Source organism: Trematomus bernacchii, unplaced genomic scaffold (assembly GCF_902827165.1).
Source record: "Trematomus bernacchii unplaced genomic scaffold, fTreBer1.1, whole genome shotgun sequence".
Classification (NCBI taxonomy): Eukaryota; Metazoa; Chordata; class Actinopteri; order Perciformes; family Nototheniidae; genus Trematomus; species Trematomus bernacchii.
In genome coordinates this window covers 9055593-9071079 of record NW_022987973.1, presented here as the reverse complement: position 1 = coordinate 9071079, position 15487 = coordinate 9055593, and the positions used below count along the sequence as shown (strand labels likewise).

Genomic DNA, 15487 nt, shown 5'->3' with positions numbered 1-15487 from the left:
ACCACCAGAGCATTAAGCAGCTTTTCTTCATTTGTGATGAATAATAGAACTACATGTTGGGGCCCGTCTAGACTTGCGTCTCTCACCTCCTTCTCCGGCTTGTGGAAGTGCTTCACAATCCCATTGATGGCCTCTCCCACTCCCTCCTGGATCTGACCCGTGTTTAACTCTGGATAAGAAGAAAAAAGGCAAACAATGTTGGCACACAAAGGGACATTTTAAAATACATTTGTCATTGTGAAGGCATTAAAGGTCCCCCCTATCATACAAAATGCACTTTTTGATGTCTTTTATACATAAATATGTGTCCCTGGTGTGTCAGTAGACTCACAAAGTGTCCGGAAATACAACCATCTCTCTTTTCCTCCTTACCCACATCTCTAAAAACGGTGGTATAACGGAGCTGATCCAGATTTGCGTCCGATATGACGTAATATCGAAAATGTGGGCTGGCCACCCACGGCCCTATCAGAAACGCCGCTATCAGAAATAATGCGTGTTTTGGAAGTAATATGGTCTGTGTTTACATTAGCAAGCACCGCTAACACTCAGAGCTAACGCTGTACTGGAGAGAGTATGTGTAAAGAAGCAGGATATAAAAATACTTAATTTTTTTAATAAAGCTACGGACCCGTATTCAGCACTTCTCTAACAGGGCTGAAATAGAGGGGTATGACTCCGTTTGGTATTTTGAGCAAAACACTTCATAGACATGTTTTTTATATATATCTGAGACCTATAATATATGCCTACAAATAGTATAATAGGAGACCTTTAAGAACAAGGTTGCAAGCATTAGTGAGAAGGGGGCAGACGGTGGTCCAATTCTTTAAGATAACAATTGAATCTCAATTCAACTAGAATATAACAAAAAGTCCTCAAACACTATCTAGCAGTTAATTTTATGGTTGTGAAGTTGAGTGACTTACTTGGTTTGCTGTTTGGCGAGATGGTGACAAACCTCCTCATCATCCCAGGGGACTGCTGCATTGGGGGGGTGCGGCACATCCTCTCATCATTCTCTGAGCTGGGGGTCATCAGCTCTCCCACCAGGATCCTCTCCAGACTGCCGTCATCCACACCCTTCCCCAACCAGCGGCCACACGGGAACCTGCACAGCAAACATCAACTTTAAGAACTGCGCAGCCAAGACAATATCACAGTAGATGAAGCTGAAAAGACGCTCTTACTTGTAAGTGTGCCCCGTTATCTCGTTGCGGACAACAACACACTCCACGAGCCACTTAGCGTAGAGCCCCGAGTTGTCGTGACCCATCTGCACCGTGGTGAGCTTCCCCAGGTTCTGACACTAAGAGAGAGAAGCATGGTGATGTCAAAAAAAGACCTCAACTCATATTGTTCATTTAAGAATAACTCCTGTGTATTAAACATTGGTCTTATTTTCATAGCTTTGGTCATCATTTTGATCACTTATTTAATATAATATAAAGTTAGATGATCATACAGGTTTTTCATCACAAGACAACAATGATGGCAACCTATTTTGATGCCTTGTTTCAAGCCTGGCGACCACCTTTATATATACAGTCTATGGCGACCACTCAGCCCTGGGTTTTCAGATCAACGTCTAATTCCAACACCGACTTGACATTATTCTGTGCAATGAAGTGTTAATGCTGACATTTCAGCTCTGCTCAGTTTCAGTTTTACTTAAACTATTACTACGCGCTGCAGTGGAAATGCGCCAGATGTGGTTTAGATATCAGGCTCGACAGCCGGGCTTGTTTAAAACCCGTCTGCTCTTTTAAGCACTTGTATGTATCGTAGTAATATCCACATGTTTTCTGATGGCACCACTTACTGTGGTTCCTACACTGTTTGAATGTACATCAAAATGTATGAATTAAAAAGCTAAATAAGACTTAAGTTGTAATAATGTGGAATTTCACCAACCTCAAAAGTGATCTCCAGAGTGTTTCTGGGGACCTGCAGGACTCCGGTCTCTGCAAGCTCACCAGAAACGCAAACCCAGGGGTTGGCCGTGAACATGGAGCCCCCCAGCTTCTTACTGGAAACCACCACCACGTGGTAGGGGATCACTGGGAGACAGAGCAGAGAATTGTCATGAGTAAAACAGGTAGTTTATTGACAGAGTTGAAGGGCTGTTTGGTATTCAAAATAGAACTCACTGATGGTCGTAAAGACGTTGGTGAAACAAAAGTAATCCACAGCGTTAAAGGACAGGAGGTGGTAGAGAAACTGCTCCTTCTCGTCATCACAGCGGAGGAAGGCGTATCGCTTGTACAGTTTTCTAAAGGAAGAAAAGTGTAAAAGTAGAAATTAATACTTGGACTCACAAATTAAAACATCTTATTTATTTCTAAAATAGTTACATTGCCCAACAGAACACCAACAATGTCAGCATGACCTGATGATGATAAAACTACATTTTGGAAAACAAAGTGAGAAGTGTTTGTTCTAAGGTCACAAAGGCAGACAGAAATCCTCCTGACCCACTTTACCCCTCACCCAGATATCAATTATGAAGAAAGCTGTGAATTATTGATGTGGCGGTGAACTACGGTGTTATGCTTTGCAATTTCAAAAGAGTAATGTATTATAAATGGGTAGATAACACATCATTTTCATTTCATATGAGACAGGCAATCCTCCACAAACACAGAAACAAGGTCATGACGAGAAAAGGTAAGAGGCCGGAAGCGATCTTTAGAGTTTAAGCTTCACTTTTGTTTTGCTCACTTTGTAAGCTCGTGCTCTGAGAGCAGCTGCTTCAGGTGTCTGGAGAGCAGCTTCTTCTCCATGGAGAGGCGAACCCAGGCTCTGGCCTTGCCCACGTCTGTCTTTATCTCACTGATGTTCTGAATGTGTCTGCAAATAAGATTACAGATTGAGCGGTTAGAGATTACACATAAAAACAAGTGAAAAGTGTCTTTACTCATCTATAAATACATTTATAAATTGCACTACACCAGTCTGTGGTGTTATGAAATGATAGCCTTTATTGTCCCAAAGTAAAAGCCAGAAAATAGCTTGTTTTTGTCCGAACAACATGACAAAACACAAAGATATTCAATTTTATTGACAAAAAGCAGCATATCCTCGGTATTGAAAAGCTGCAACCAGTGGAAGTTTGGTAGATAATTGATCATTAAACAAATAGTTTCGGTACTACATAGTGTGCAGTAAGTTGAGGCAGCCTTCTTGGGTTGTTTACCAAAGGTTTCGAACAAACTCTGATTACAAATTTAACAAGCTGTAGATAGTTTAAAACTTAATGATTTAGATTTTAATTAATCTATTTACATCATTGATATTATTTGATATTTTAAAATGGTGTTTTATGATTTTTTATATCTTTTTTGTAATACCTGTGTTAATTTCAATACATTGATATGGATCTGTTCTTTCTTGCAGAGCTTTATGAGCAGCATATAAATAAATATCATTTTTGTTTTTACTATTGGAAATTATATAAGAAATAATTTGGACTAGTTATAACATGTCTCCATATTTAAATATCTAAATTATCTTTCTGAATCTGTCTACCCCCAACATTACCCGCCCAGAGTCTAACACACATGGTTAGACTGTCGTGGCATTTGTGAGCCAGACGTGGTGTCGTGTCGTCGCTCCGAGCCCCCGTCGGGCTTCTGATGTCCAGACACATTCCCTTCCACTCCACCTGTGCCAGAAGCTGCGTCTGCTAAGAGCTCTTCGTGTGTGTGTCCCCTCTACCTTCCCTCCCCCTCTCTGTCTCCAGCTTCACACCAAGTAACCCAGTTTCCTCCAGTTGTTATCTCCATGGCAACCGAGGAAAACATCTACTATTGGCACTATTGTTGCTACCTGTTAGAAAACACAGGGTAGGAGTGTTGCCCTTATTTCTAATGAGGTTAAAAACAAGGTTAAAAATGTGAGAAATATATATATATATATAATAACTCACTTGTTTTGTAAAAAAGACATTATGATCAATTATTAAAGCTCATTAAGGGAGGCTGCTGGTTGCCTCTGTGACAGAGAGTGTGTCTACGGTCATGGTGTCAGACGTTGACACGAGTGTGGAGGAGGGTCTGCAGAGTAGAGATGAGTGCTTGTGCCCTGAGCTGACCCCTCCTCCCTTTCTCCGTCAGACTTGCGGGCGGGGGGTCTGGTAATTAGGCTGGAAGTAACATGCAGTTGAACTCTGTGCCTCCTTCTAGCAACACGAGCCCCGACTCCTCAACTCTGGCTGCGAATGGTACATAACACGAGGACCCATGCAAACACACACGGGTCTCACAGCATGCCGGTGAACTGCGGGAGCTCTCAGGGTCACTAGAAGACGAAGTGATTTATACATATAAATATACTAGAGTTGAAAAATTGGAGCATATCGGGGCACAAGGTTGGCCTCGGGGTCTGGGGTGGTGCTGCATGTCACGTCCTCGCTCATTTACAGTGACATATATCGCTGTCTATTATCTTATAAAGGCATGAATGCCCCATCAAAATAGGGATGTTTTTTCTGTAACAGCACCATAACTATGGGAAGAAATGCCTGAGAATCTCAGCTTTCATATTTGCTCTTAAAAATCCCTTGAATGTGTGTAGGTTGTTTATGTATGCCAATATCTGTATATTTTCTGTATAGTTATGTGAAATTGTATGTGAACATTAACATGCAATTTGTTTATTTATTTATCCTTAGAGGATTTCCTGGGGATCCATAGATCCCACTACAAACATCATAGAAACCTCCTGGCAGGTGTTGGTTGACAGTTTACCACAAGAGGGCAGTCTTAGTCAAACTTACATTCTTCTACAGTATATGGTTATGTCAAGCAGCTAATACAGAACATCTGATTAGGGTTGAATATATGAAATCAAGGCAGACTTCATCTTAGTGCTGCATCTTACAATTATTTGTATTATTGATTAATCTGCTGATTATTTTCTATATTCATCATTTGGTCCATACAAATTTCAGGTAATAGTGAAATAAATGTCTTTTAGTGCCTTGTTTGGTCCGTCATACAACACGATTTTCAGTTTAATATGATATAGGCCTAAAACAGAGAAAAGCTCTATAATTGATTTCATTTTTAGATGAAAAAGGACTTAAACTTCTATATTTCTTTGTTTCTTTTTGTCGATCGACTTCTTGATAAGTCCACTTCTATTTGCAACTCTACTCCTTCTACTTCATTCCATTATGGAGCTCCTCATCAGTTAAAATCTGAATAACCTGCAGTCCTCCTCACCTCATATCCTGGATTAGGGAAACCTTAAGTGGGGGCATGGCTGATATACCACTGTCAGATTTGCGTCTCTCCACGTCATGAATGAAACCTGGTGTGGAGGGGGAAAAAAGGCCTCTGTTATTGCAATTGTGTTACTAACTGTGTGAATTAACTTTGTTTATGAGGTGATACCAGTCTTTACCTGGAGGGCCCAAACAACCTGGAGTCTTCTCTTTGCTCTCCTGATAGTGCAGCAGGTGGGACCACAAGGCAGATTTCCCCTGAAAACATACACCAGTGTCATTATTTGTGCTGAGAACACGCTACATGTCCACCAGGCGTGGAGGATGAATCATGTGAGATGGTGACAGTGTGACGCAGTTCTTTCCCGACCTGTTTGACCTGCAGCCCGTGGCTCCAGATCCTCTCCAGCAGGTCGCACAGGCTCGCGATCAGAGTGTTCTCCTCCACACCGGTGATGCTGACCTCTCCGTGACCCAACTCCACGGCCTCACGCCCCATCTTCTCCACCAGCATACGCTTGGTCTGCAGAGAAACACACACGTGAACTCACAAACACTAACACACATGCTGTAGCTACTCGAGTTTCTGCTGACATCAAGAACATTTTTATTTTGTGCGCTGTTTTTTTTTTCCGACTAGTAAATGTTGATAGTACTTTTTGGGCAGAAGGAAAAACATCTCACAAACAGAGGACTAATCTATATTTACATAAAGGTTTTGCAATGTTTTCAAGTTTTATTGATATTTCAGTGAAATAATCTGTCATTCTTTGTGATTACATTATGTTCTGCTGACTGTTGTTTACCAAGTACTGAGAGGATAAAATATAAGCCCTCAACACTCAAAAATGATTAATATTTGGAATACTAAATGCAGACATCAAAACGTTGATTATTACTCCAAATAACAAAGATTATCTGAATTGAAATAATGCACTAGAGATCACAACACACTGATCAACTGCAGCCTATCAGACACAAACCTTGTTCCTGCACTCCTTCAGCAGTCCTTCCACAAATTTCCAGTTTGTCTGAGCGATGACAGACGGGGACAGGTTGGACAGTTTGGGCTGTCTGATGGTCGTGCCGAGGTTCCTGGCTTCCTGGATGTACTTCTAGAAATAGACAGAGAGAGTTAGCTAACCACAAAATAAAACAGAGAAACACACAACCGAGAAGCCAGGATTACTTGCTATAGGAGATCAGTCAGTCTGTACTGTGACGGGTAATTGAGGTACATGACAATGGGTTGCTGTACTTTTATCTTTCTGTCCTGACTTTAATTTAATGTGCTGTAAAAAAAGTTACCACAGGAACAAAATACTGTGAACCCAGACTTTATATATCAAATCAGTACACAATATAAGCTGGGAAAGCATTTGAGAAGTTAGAGCTGTGCAGGTTAACTTATATTAAACTGGACTCTCTCCATTTAAGATCAATCAGGGAAAATTAAATGTATAGTTTTCACCTATACTACCATTAATACTACTTGCATTGCCTTGTAAAGCGCTTATTAACTTTGTCAAGAAACTAAACTATTTTTAATATTATTATCATTATGCACAGTTATTGTAACACAAATATTTATTGAATCAAGTCTATTACAATTAAATGATCAAGGTATAAAACAAAATTAATTAATTATATTGTACTTTGTTGGCTTCATTACATTCTCATGACTTTTCAAACATAACATGCTCCAGAAGGTGACACGGATTATCAGGTAAAGCTCAGCTGGTGGTGGAGAAGGAAGCAGAGGGGGTTAAAGACCACATGGGTGGAAAGTGTCATGGTGCCCCCAGTGAAGACCTCACAAACTACCAACACATACCACGTCCACAGTCACCGACTTTAGACAGGGCTTGAAGGACTGCGAGAGCCAGTAGTAGTCAAGAAACAGCAGGAGCTGCAGCTCCGGAAACAAACACTCTACATGCTGAGAGTGATGTGAGTGCAAAGAGAGGCGGAGAAAAGTGACCAGTAGTGTGAGAGGGGGGTGGGAGGGCAGACAAAATGGTGAGAGCCAGTCAAAATAAAGCAGAAAAGGTCATGCAAAATGAAAAAAGACAACAGAGTTCAGGCAGTCAATCTGAGTGAATATGAGCTGAGAGAAGAAGGCACTGCGGGGACCCTCACCTCTCTCTGGTCGTTGTCTAAGTGCTCAGCGTGCTGCTTCTGTCGATCCCTCCTCCTCCACTGGGCGGGGGCACTCCTCTTGGTCCATCTGTGACACAAAACAACACATCTTTAAACATCTTTATAGAGAAACATAGAAAAACAGCCTCTAAGCTCAGATGTAATATGGAGTGCAGCTGGGGACAGGAATCCTTCCTCTGACCCTTAAGGGTGACAGTTTTGAAAACATCCAGAACGAAAGCAAGTTGTGTGAAGATGACATATTTATCCGTTAGTATGTTGAGTTCAGAATATCTGAATTAAATCCAATATCAATTCAAAATCCAGAAATGTTTTAATGGACTGACAATGGCTTTTATATTTGTAATGCTTTTAAGTTGGCTAACGTTGCTTCTAAAGCCTGGTTTAAACACTACGATGGTTTGTTTGGTTAGTATTATTTGTATGTTGCTCCTCTTTTGTCTGGTCCCTTTTTCTTAATATAATGCATTGTAAACCAGTTTGGGTTGGGCATGTTATTTAATCATGACATTATGGAAATAGTCAAACAAATCTAATAAACACAGATGTTAAATATTCATATAAAATACAATTTTAACAATTGTACAGTTTTAGTTGGAACAGTGATGTTAGATATTCACTTGTTGGTGGTGGGCCCCGTGGAGAGCACTTCAGACTGCAGTCGGGGGAAGAAGCCCTGCTCGTAGCGCCCCTGACCGATCTTCATGTCCAGCAGATGGGGGTGCAGGGCGGTGTGGTCAATCTTTATGACTCTCATCTCGATGGCTTTTTCTGCGGAGGAGATGCATGAGCGGGGGCAGAAATCAGAAATGTTCTTTTGCATTTCGTGAATTTGGCTCAATGATCAATGCTTTAATTCTCCAGTCGCGAGAGATTAGGAGTCCTTGGCACAACATGTCTTTGATTTTTGAGGAAAAAGTCAAATTATTAACAATTTACAATTCATGAGATCATCTGGTCATGAATTGTCATCTTTTCAAACAATAATTCATTTTGGATCGGTAAGTGAAGAATTGAAAGGATGATTATCAGGGAACCAAATAACAAAAATGTCTCATTGGCAGAAATAAAGTATTTTCCTCTTTTCTTGTTTCATCTTCTCATCTATCATTTGAGTAAGATTGTCATATTTTCTGAAGCTCATTGTGTTGTAACTGTGACGAAAATCTGGTATTTGTCTTATTTATCAAAAACGGACAGTTCAGAAGAAAGAGAACAAGTGAGATAGAAAAATACTTTACCTCCCAAACACCCACAGAATCAAAAGAAGAATAAAAGGTTCAGAATAGATTTTCTTTTTCTTTAAAGTCGCCCATGAAAGCAGCTTTAGACTGTGATTTTCTGATGATTAGCAACCCACCCACACGTGCTGTGTGAACAAAAGCACGAATAAACAGAAAAATACAGTAGACCTCAATAGATAAATAGAACATGTACACAAATTGCACAAGATGAAAGACAAACACGTACAGAAAATAATACATTATAACCCATTCACCTACATCAGGGGTGTCAAACTCATATTATGTGGCCCGCAAGAGCTTGCAAAGAATATAATATACAATACAATTGGTGTAATTGTTGAATATTTGCTTTCAATTATTTGCCCTAGACTTCTGAATTCAGACGTAGTTATTTATGAAGTTATTACCAGAACTGATAATAATCCAATGAAGAGCCAATAATATAATATAATACATTATTTAATATATATTATATATTTATATATGTATATTGATATAGTCTTAAAGTTACAACCGGCCCTTTGAGTGCAACCATAATTCTAATGTGGCCCGCGATGAAATTGAGTTTGACACTCCTGACCTACAAGCTAAAGGTTATCAGATGACCACCATAAAGATCAGTGATAGTGCTTTGAATAACAGGATGTTCACCAAGCTTTGTAAAAACTGACAGGTATGCAATGCAATAAGGATCTTACAGAGGACTCTAGAGGAGAGATAAGTCGAAAATATAATAAAACTCTTTTCAAGAGTGTTACGAGTTTAAGTGATAGTTTGTATGCAGGCAAGTCCAAAGGAAGTCTCATCTGCTATGAGTGTATGTAACATATTGCATTGCAAACACGTTCAGAGGGCTGCCACCTGAGGAGATTTAAGGAAATGAGAGCAAACATTACAAAGGTGAGTCTTGTCGTTCTTAGCCAAATAGCATGAGGTCCAGGAGCGACAACATCAGCTTTTCATAACGCTTTGTTAGCAGGTTGTCTGCAAACAAGACATTAACCATCAGTTAACCAAAGAAAAAACATTTGAGGTATTTTACAGTATTACAGAGGTACTGTCTCTAGTTAAGAAACTATAGTTAAGATATTCATTTTTAAACTAAAACCTGTGGATTTATCAGTGTAAATGAACCACAGTTCCCCTCAGGTTGGGGTCAGGTTAATTTATGTTAAAACTTGTTAATTTCAAAAATAAAGATGGGTCCACAAAACTGAGGCAAAGCAATCAACTGATTTCAAAATATTTTCTTATTGTTGTGAAATCCCCAATATTTCAATGACTTTCAGGCCTGATCTTTTTTTCCTTACCTGCTTTTTCAATGTTTGTGCATTTCTGGTACATGGAGGTGCGCAGAGTGGGCGTGCGGACGTTCAGCATACGAATCTTATCCACCCGGGAGTCAAACACCCTGAGCGTGTGCTCCTTGTCCTCATCGTCATGACAGAGGATCTTACTGTCGATGAAGGAGGCAAACATCTGCGTCTCCAAGAAACGTGACAGGAAGGGCAGGTAGGGCTCTGGCTGGTCAGACAGGAAGGAGGCCTGCACACAAATTAAAGGGTGAAACGTAATGTCATTTAACTGAAAATGAATACCCTAGTATCTTACTATATACTACAGCATTTTACCTTGTCAAAGTTCTGCATTTGGTCTCGGTTGGTGAACCAGGACTCCTTGTCCTGGCTCGGCTGGATGACAAACACTTCGTAGTCGGCAAACATCTGGGTGAAGCGGTTAGCGAAGACCTCGCGCACGTGGATGTTAATCTGGTGCATCTTCAGCTCCTCCTCATCACACTGGACCCGCGAGTCCTTATTTCTGCTGGCGTCCTCTTTCACCTCCAGCTGATATGCAATGGCATCCATTAACACAGACAGGGAAAATACCAAAATAAGGAAAGGAGGGTAAACAGGAAATTGAGTGTGAGAAAGTAGTCAGAAGATGTTATCTCATCTGACTGTTACCACAAGCTACTGATTAAGCAGCAGGGTTATGGGAAAGGAAGACGTCTCTAATCTAAAGTAAACTAAAACAAGTTTTGTTTTTAGCATGTCAGTGGGTCAGCTGGACAGAGGCCAGCACTAGGGGGCTACAATAACACCAACACTGGATTTACACTGGAAATAACGTTGACAAAGAATTATTTCAATCACTGCTCTGTTTATTTAATTCCAACTCAGCAGTGGCTTTAGATAAGAATATTTCTAAGTGGGTCCGACCTCAAGGCTGAGAAGCTACACACAGACGAGGAGCTAATCCGTTCATGGAAAGCTAATGCTGGCCACTGGTAAGCTGATTAGGCTGTGCAGAGACTTTGTCTAATTAGCAGCTAATTCATCCATCAATCAGCCTTTAGAGGGAGTATTTCTTCACACTGTTTGTGAGACACTCAGGCCAAACGAGGCTGTACAGATGCCAAATACATCTGTTGATGTCAGCGTCTATAAAGGGTTTCTCTCATCATTGACCGGCAGCCTTTCAGAGGAAGGTTGATTTGATGTTTGGAAGAGATGAAGTCTCTTAGAAGGAGAGCAAATCTTCACTCCACACCACTGTGAGGGTCAGCTGTCTGTTCATGATGATGTCATGAACTGATGGGACTTATCTTAACATGTCAGGGAAGATATTACCTCCATAATTATTAAAATATGAAGATAATCAATATACCTAAACAATTAAACACATTTCTTCCAAAATGTTTAAATATTTGTTATAATGAAAAACAGTCAACTTAAGATTTCTCCTTTTTCTGTCTGTACTTTATCTAGTCCACTGAGCGGCACAGAAGGGCTCCCCCTTCTGTTCATTATACCGTACTGCAATATTCTAGGTTATGTTATATCTATTAATAATATAATAAGCCTCGTATCTTATCAATTCATGTAGTAATATTGATTGATTGAGATAGGATAGCAAAACATTTGCACATTTATAAGAATAAATAAATCCCAGCTGAAAAGTTATTTGCTTTGCAATGGAGCTGCTAAATATAAGGATTTAAAACCTTATTTTATTCAATTTGTGTATTGTATTATATTTGTTATTGAAACTATTCATCTACAATTTCAAAATGTGATTTTAAGATTGAAATCAAGGCACAACCACGTCTAAAAATATATTTGGCTGGACCATTTTTTAATAAGCTGACTTAATTTCTCACCTTCTCCAGGCTGACACCCGTCCTCTTGACCAGAGCCTGCAGCCTGGCGATAGTTTCATTCTCCCTCAGCAGGTAGGAGTTGAGGGGCGAGGACAGGTTGCCGTTGCGCTTGTCAGAGACCATGTCAACAGATCGACCGCCTCGGTACCTGACCTGGCCGTCGCTGGAGTGAATATTTCCCTCTGGAGACAGGCCAAAGGACATGAGCACCTCCGAGATCTCCTGAATAAACTCCAGTTTGTTGGGAAACTGTGGCAACTCCTCTGGCAGTTCGATAAAGTGGTTGTCAATGTCCACAAAACACAAGTTAGCCTAGAAAAAGAAAAGGAACAAGATTATTAAGCTTGAAAAACTAATATATTGAGCCTACAATGCCAGACAACGGGTATAAACTAACATTATCGGTGCCAATAGTCCTAAAAGTCAAATTGTGCTAATGCTAACAAGTCCTAAAAACAATATTACATAGCCAACAATGTCTATATTTATATATCTTAGGATTCCCTCGGATTTCCGGGTTTACCTCTAGATTTACTCAACATGTCTGACAGCACATTATACTCTCTACGCACTTCCTTTATGTATAAAATGTGAATCTTCCTAATAACGAAATTGAAGACTAAGCTTAAAAAGCAGACACGTGAGGAGAAGAGAAACTGTCCACCAAGGCTTGTGTCAGCAGCAGCACAACGAAAGCCTTACCTATGCAGAATAACAGAAATAAACCTGCTTGTTCTGATTTAAATAAAACACTAGCAGAATATAGTGTGTGCATGTTTGTTTACTCAAAGAAAAGTAATGACGAAGAGGGGTTTATTTTCAGTTTTAGGATCTATATTAATACAAGGGTTATGTTTAGTCAAATTTGCAACACAAAATCTATCGAAATAAACCAAATAAAGAGGGTTAGACTCAGTATGGGAAGACAGCAGTGTGTGTTTCATACCTCCTGTGGCAGCTCTAGCTTTGTGCGGTCATCCTGCCCGTTGGACTGGAGACCCATGAGGTACGGCACAGGTGCATCCAGGAAGTGGAGGAGGGAGGCGGGCAGAATGGGCACGTACACATGCTGCCACTGGAAGGGGAACATTAAGGCTGTGATGCTCTCCGCAACTGTCATCAGCCTCTGGTAATCTGTTTTAAGCACAAAAGAAAAGAACACAGTGGTGAAGGACAGGGTGTAACCATGGAAATGGGCCAGCAGTATATACAGCGCAGATTTCAAGGTTCATTTCCTGACTTGATTACTACTTTGAAGCCCCTGTGATTGTAATGATTTTGATTGAACACTTGTTGTCCTGATTATGAATGATTACCACATGGTCAAGGACATGATACGTGAAAAATGCAACATTTACTGGACATGAGTAAAGGCTGGAAACCCATACTGAAGACACCTGTTTCTGTGCTGCAGTCTTAATAACATCTCAAACTAATTCTAAACAAATAAGCATTTTATAGTCAAATTCCAAACATTTAAATAAATTGAAAACAGGCTGCACAACTTCTCTTTAGCCAAACAAGGTCTAAGATGCATCGTCTTTGCCTGATAAATGTTGTTTATTCCTCCCAAACACTTGTAAACAGCACATGACAGGAGAGTTGTGCAACGTGATATTGTGTTATTCAAATAGGGATTACATTGTTCCTTTCAGCTCTTCTGTCTGCGGATAGAAATCATCTGATGCAGTATCACCAGTTTGCTGGGGTCATGAGTACAACATGACGCCTCCGGAAGAAGCAGTTTTTGATACCAGAGAAAAGGCATAGTGTGAATACAAAGTGCTAAAGGAGAAACACCCAACCCTACTACAGTGCTAACTCGTAAGTCTGGTCGTCTTTGTTTATCTTTGTTCTGTAAATGTGGGAGTGGAGTGGTGATAAATGGATATTAACTGTAATGACATTCAAACTGCGTCCAAATGTTAGCAGTTGATCTGAAATCCACATTTGTAGACCACATTTGTCCTAGCAAGCCGATATCTCATGCACATGTGTTAAGACATTTCTGAGATTCTTAACAGCCTTAACTTTTTTGGCAGGACCAACTCATATAGGAAGAAGTCCTCGGAAGACCTTTGTAGCTGCATCCTTTTAGAGGATCCAGACCCAGCTACAGTCAGCTGGTCGTCTGACTGACCATACATTCCTTTTTCATTACTTCACACCGCAACACTCCTTCATGCTAAGGGTTGGTATACATGCACAAATGTGTCCAGGCCTCCTCATCTGCATTCCTGCTATATCCAGTTGTTGACACCTACTGTGCATTCAGCAGCAGCAGCTCTGCCTCTCCTGTTATGGTGCCAGAATAAATGCCATTACTTCATTTGGTCATGTGCTGGTCCATGAGATGAGACTCTCCCCCCCCCCCCCCCCCCCCCTTCCCCTCTTCTCAGCAGGCTTCCTCTCCCAGGATAGAGACAAGAATACTAACATCACCAGTGCTTTTCTAAACTAGGCCACCATAACAAGAATAACAACAAACCACTTTAGCATGGCTAACAAAAGGTCAAGTACTGCTGCTTATATACCCACATACATGCCATGAACATTATATAAATGTCCACACTGAGAACTGGTAGCAGGTTTGATTTGAAGTGATGCTTGGCCTGTTTAGCTTCCATACTGAGAGCAAATTGATGCAGAAAAGGCTAATAATACACACAGAAGTGAAACGGCTGCATGTCTTTTGATTTTACTCTGATCAAAGAACTTGCTTGTTTCTGTTTTTATATCTCAGATTGTACCATGGACACTACTTTTTCATATGGTCAGAAGTGAATGGGAAAAGCCAACAATAACAAATGTTGTGGATCCTACAGAGGTGTTTGCCAATTATTTTCTTCATTCATCGATTAATAGTTTGGTCTTTACTGTCAGAGAATCTCAAAGTTGGCATAATTCCTAAATTAAGAAAGTGATCAGCAAATGGAAATGAAGCTTCTCTGCGAATCAAATGTTCATTGTGTAACTGTAACATCCTCTGTTCATGTTCCTCTCCCCTCAACTACCCTGTCACTCTCAACTGCACAAATTACATAAAGACAGAAAGTTCAATAATAAAAAAGTAGGGGCTTAATTGTAGTGTGTCACAATAGTTGACAAATGATTGACACATGAGGAGCTTCCTGTTTAAGAACAACGGGAGAAGCAGAATACAGCATTCAACTATTTATTTATTTTATGGCTGTTATATATATATATAACTATTTATATTTATGTATATACTGGTCTTTTGTATTAATTGTAATTACACGCTATGTCTTGTTTTTGTGCTGCAAGGAGTACCTCAATCCAAATAATAAAAAAAGACAGAATTTGGTGGCGTTGCGAAGTAGCGTGGGATCATGGGAGTTATTTTTTTCACAACTATTACAATCATTACAGTCAGTTTTTCCCGGGGAGGATTCTTTCATTGTTAATCATTCAGGAGGGACCATAGCTGAAGTATCCCCAGAGGACTCAAACTCTCCAAAACAAGCCAACACAGTGACTAAACTGATAAAACACAATAAAGAAGCTTCATTTTAAAAACCCGTGTTTCTCTGCCATCTGTTCCGTGGACAACGGGTTGAGAGCCGAGCCACTGCTATGTTTCTCTCATTAATTAAGATTCAGATTACCAATGACCAAATCCTTAATAAGTTAAAAAAATATATTCTTTAAACAGACCAAGATCTTAAAAAAAAC

General features: G+C 40.1%; 1 protein-coding gene across 3 annotated transcripts in view; it reads right to left on the bottom strand.

Moving 5' to 3' along the window:
* The window catches only part of dennd5a (DENN/MADD domain containing 5A), a 31072-nt gene that overhangs the window by 3364 nt on the left and 12221 nt on the right, over positions 1–15487 (bottom strand). For 2 of the 3 annotated variants that reach the window (XM_034116498.1, XM_034116499.1), the window contains 16 exons: positions 12741–12928; positions 11795–12106; positions 10263–10478; positions 9942–10176; positions 8008–8158; positions 7367–7454; positions 6211–6342; positions 5598–5750; positions 5407–5485; positions 5226–5313; positions 2722–2850; positions 2151–2272; positions 1915–2060; positions 1191–1309; positions 930–1111; positions 87–169 (listed from right to left, as the gene is read on the bottom strand). In XM_034116498.1, coding sequence (XP_033972389.1) covers positions 87–169; positions 930–1111; positions 1191–1309; positions 1915–2060; positions 2151–2272; positions 2722–2850; positions 5226–5313; positions 5407–5485; positions 5598–5750; positions 6211–6342; positions 7367–7454; positions 8008–8158; positions 9942–10176; positions 10263–10478; positions 11795–12106; positions 12741–12928 — 2423 coding nt within the window. Of the gene's footprint in view, positions 1–86; positions 170–929; positions 1112–1190; positions 1310–1914; positions 2061–2150; positions 2273–2721; positions 2851–5225; positions 5314–5406; positions 5486–5597; positions 5751–6210; positions 6343–7366; positions 7455–8007; positions 8159–9475; positions 9616–9941; positions 10177–10262; positions 10479–11794; positions 12107–12740; positions 12929–15487 lie in introns of those variants that run through there. The other variant, XM_034116500.1, reaches the window with a different exon arrangement.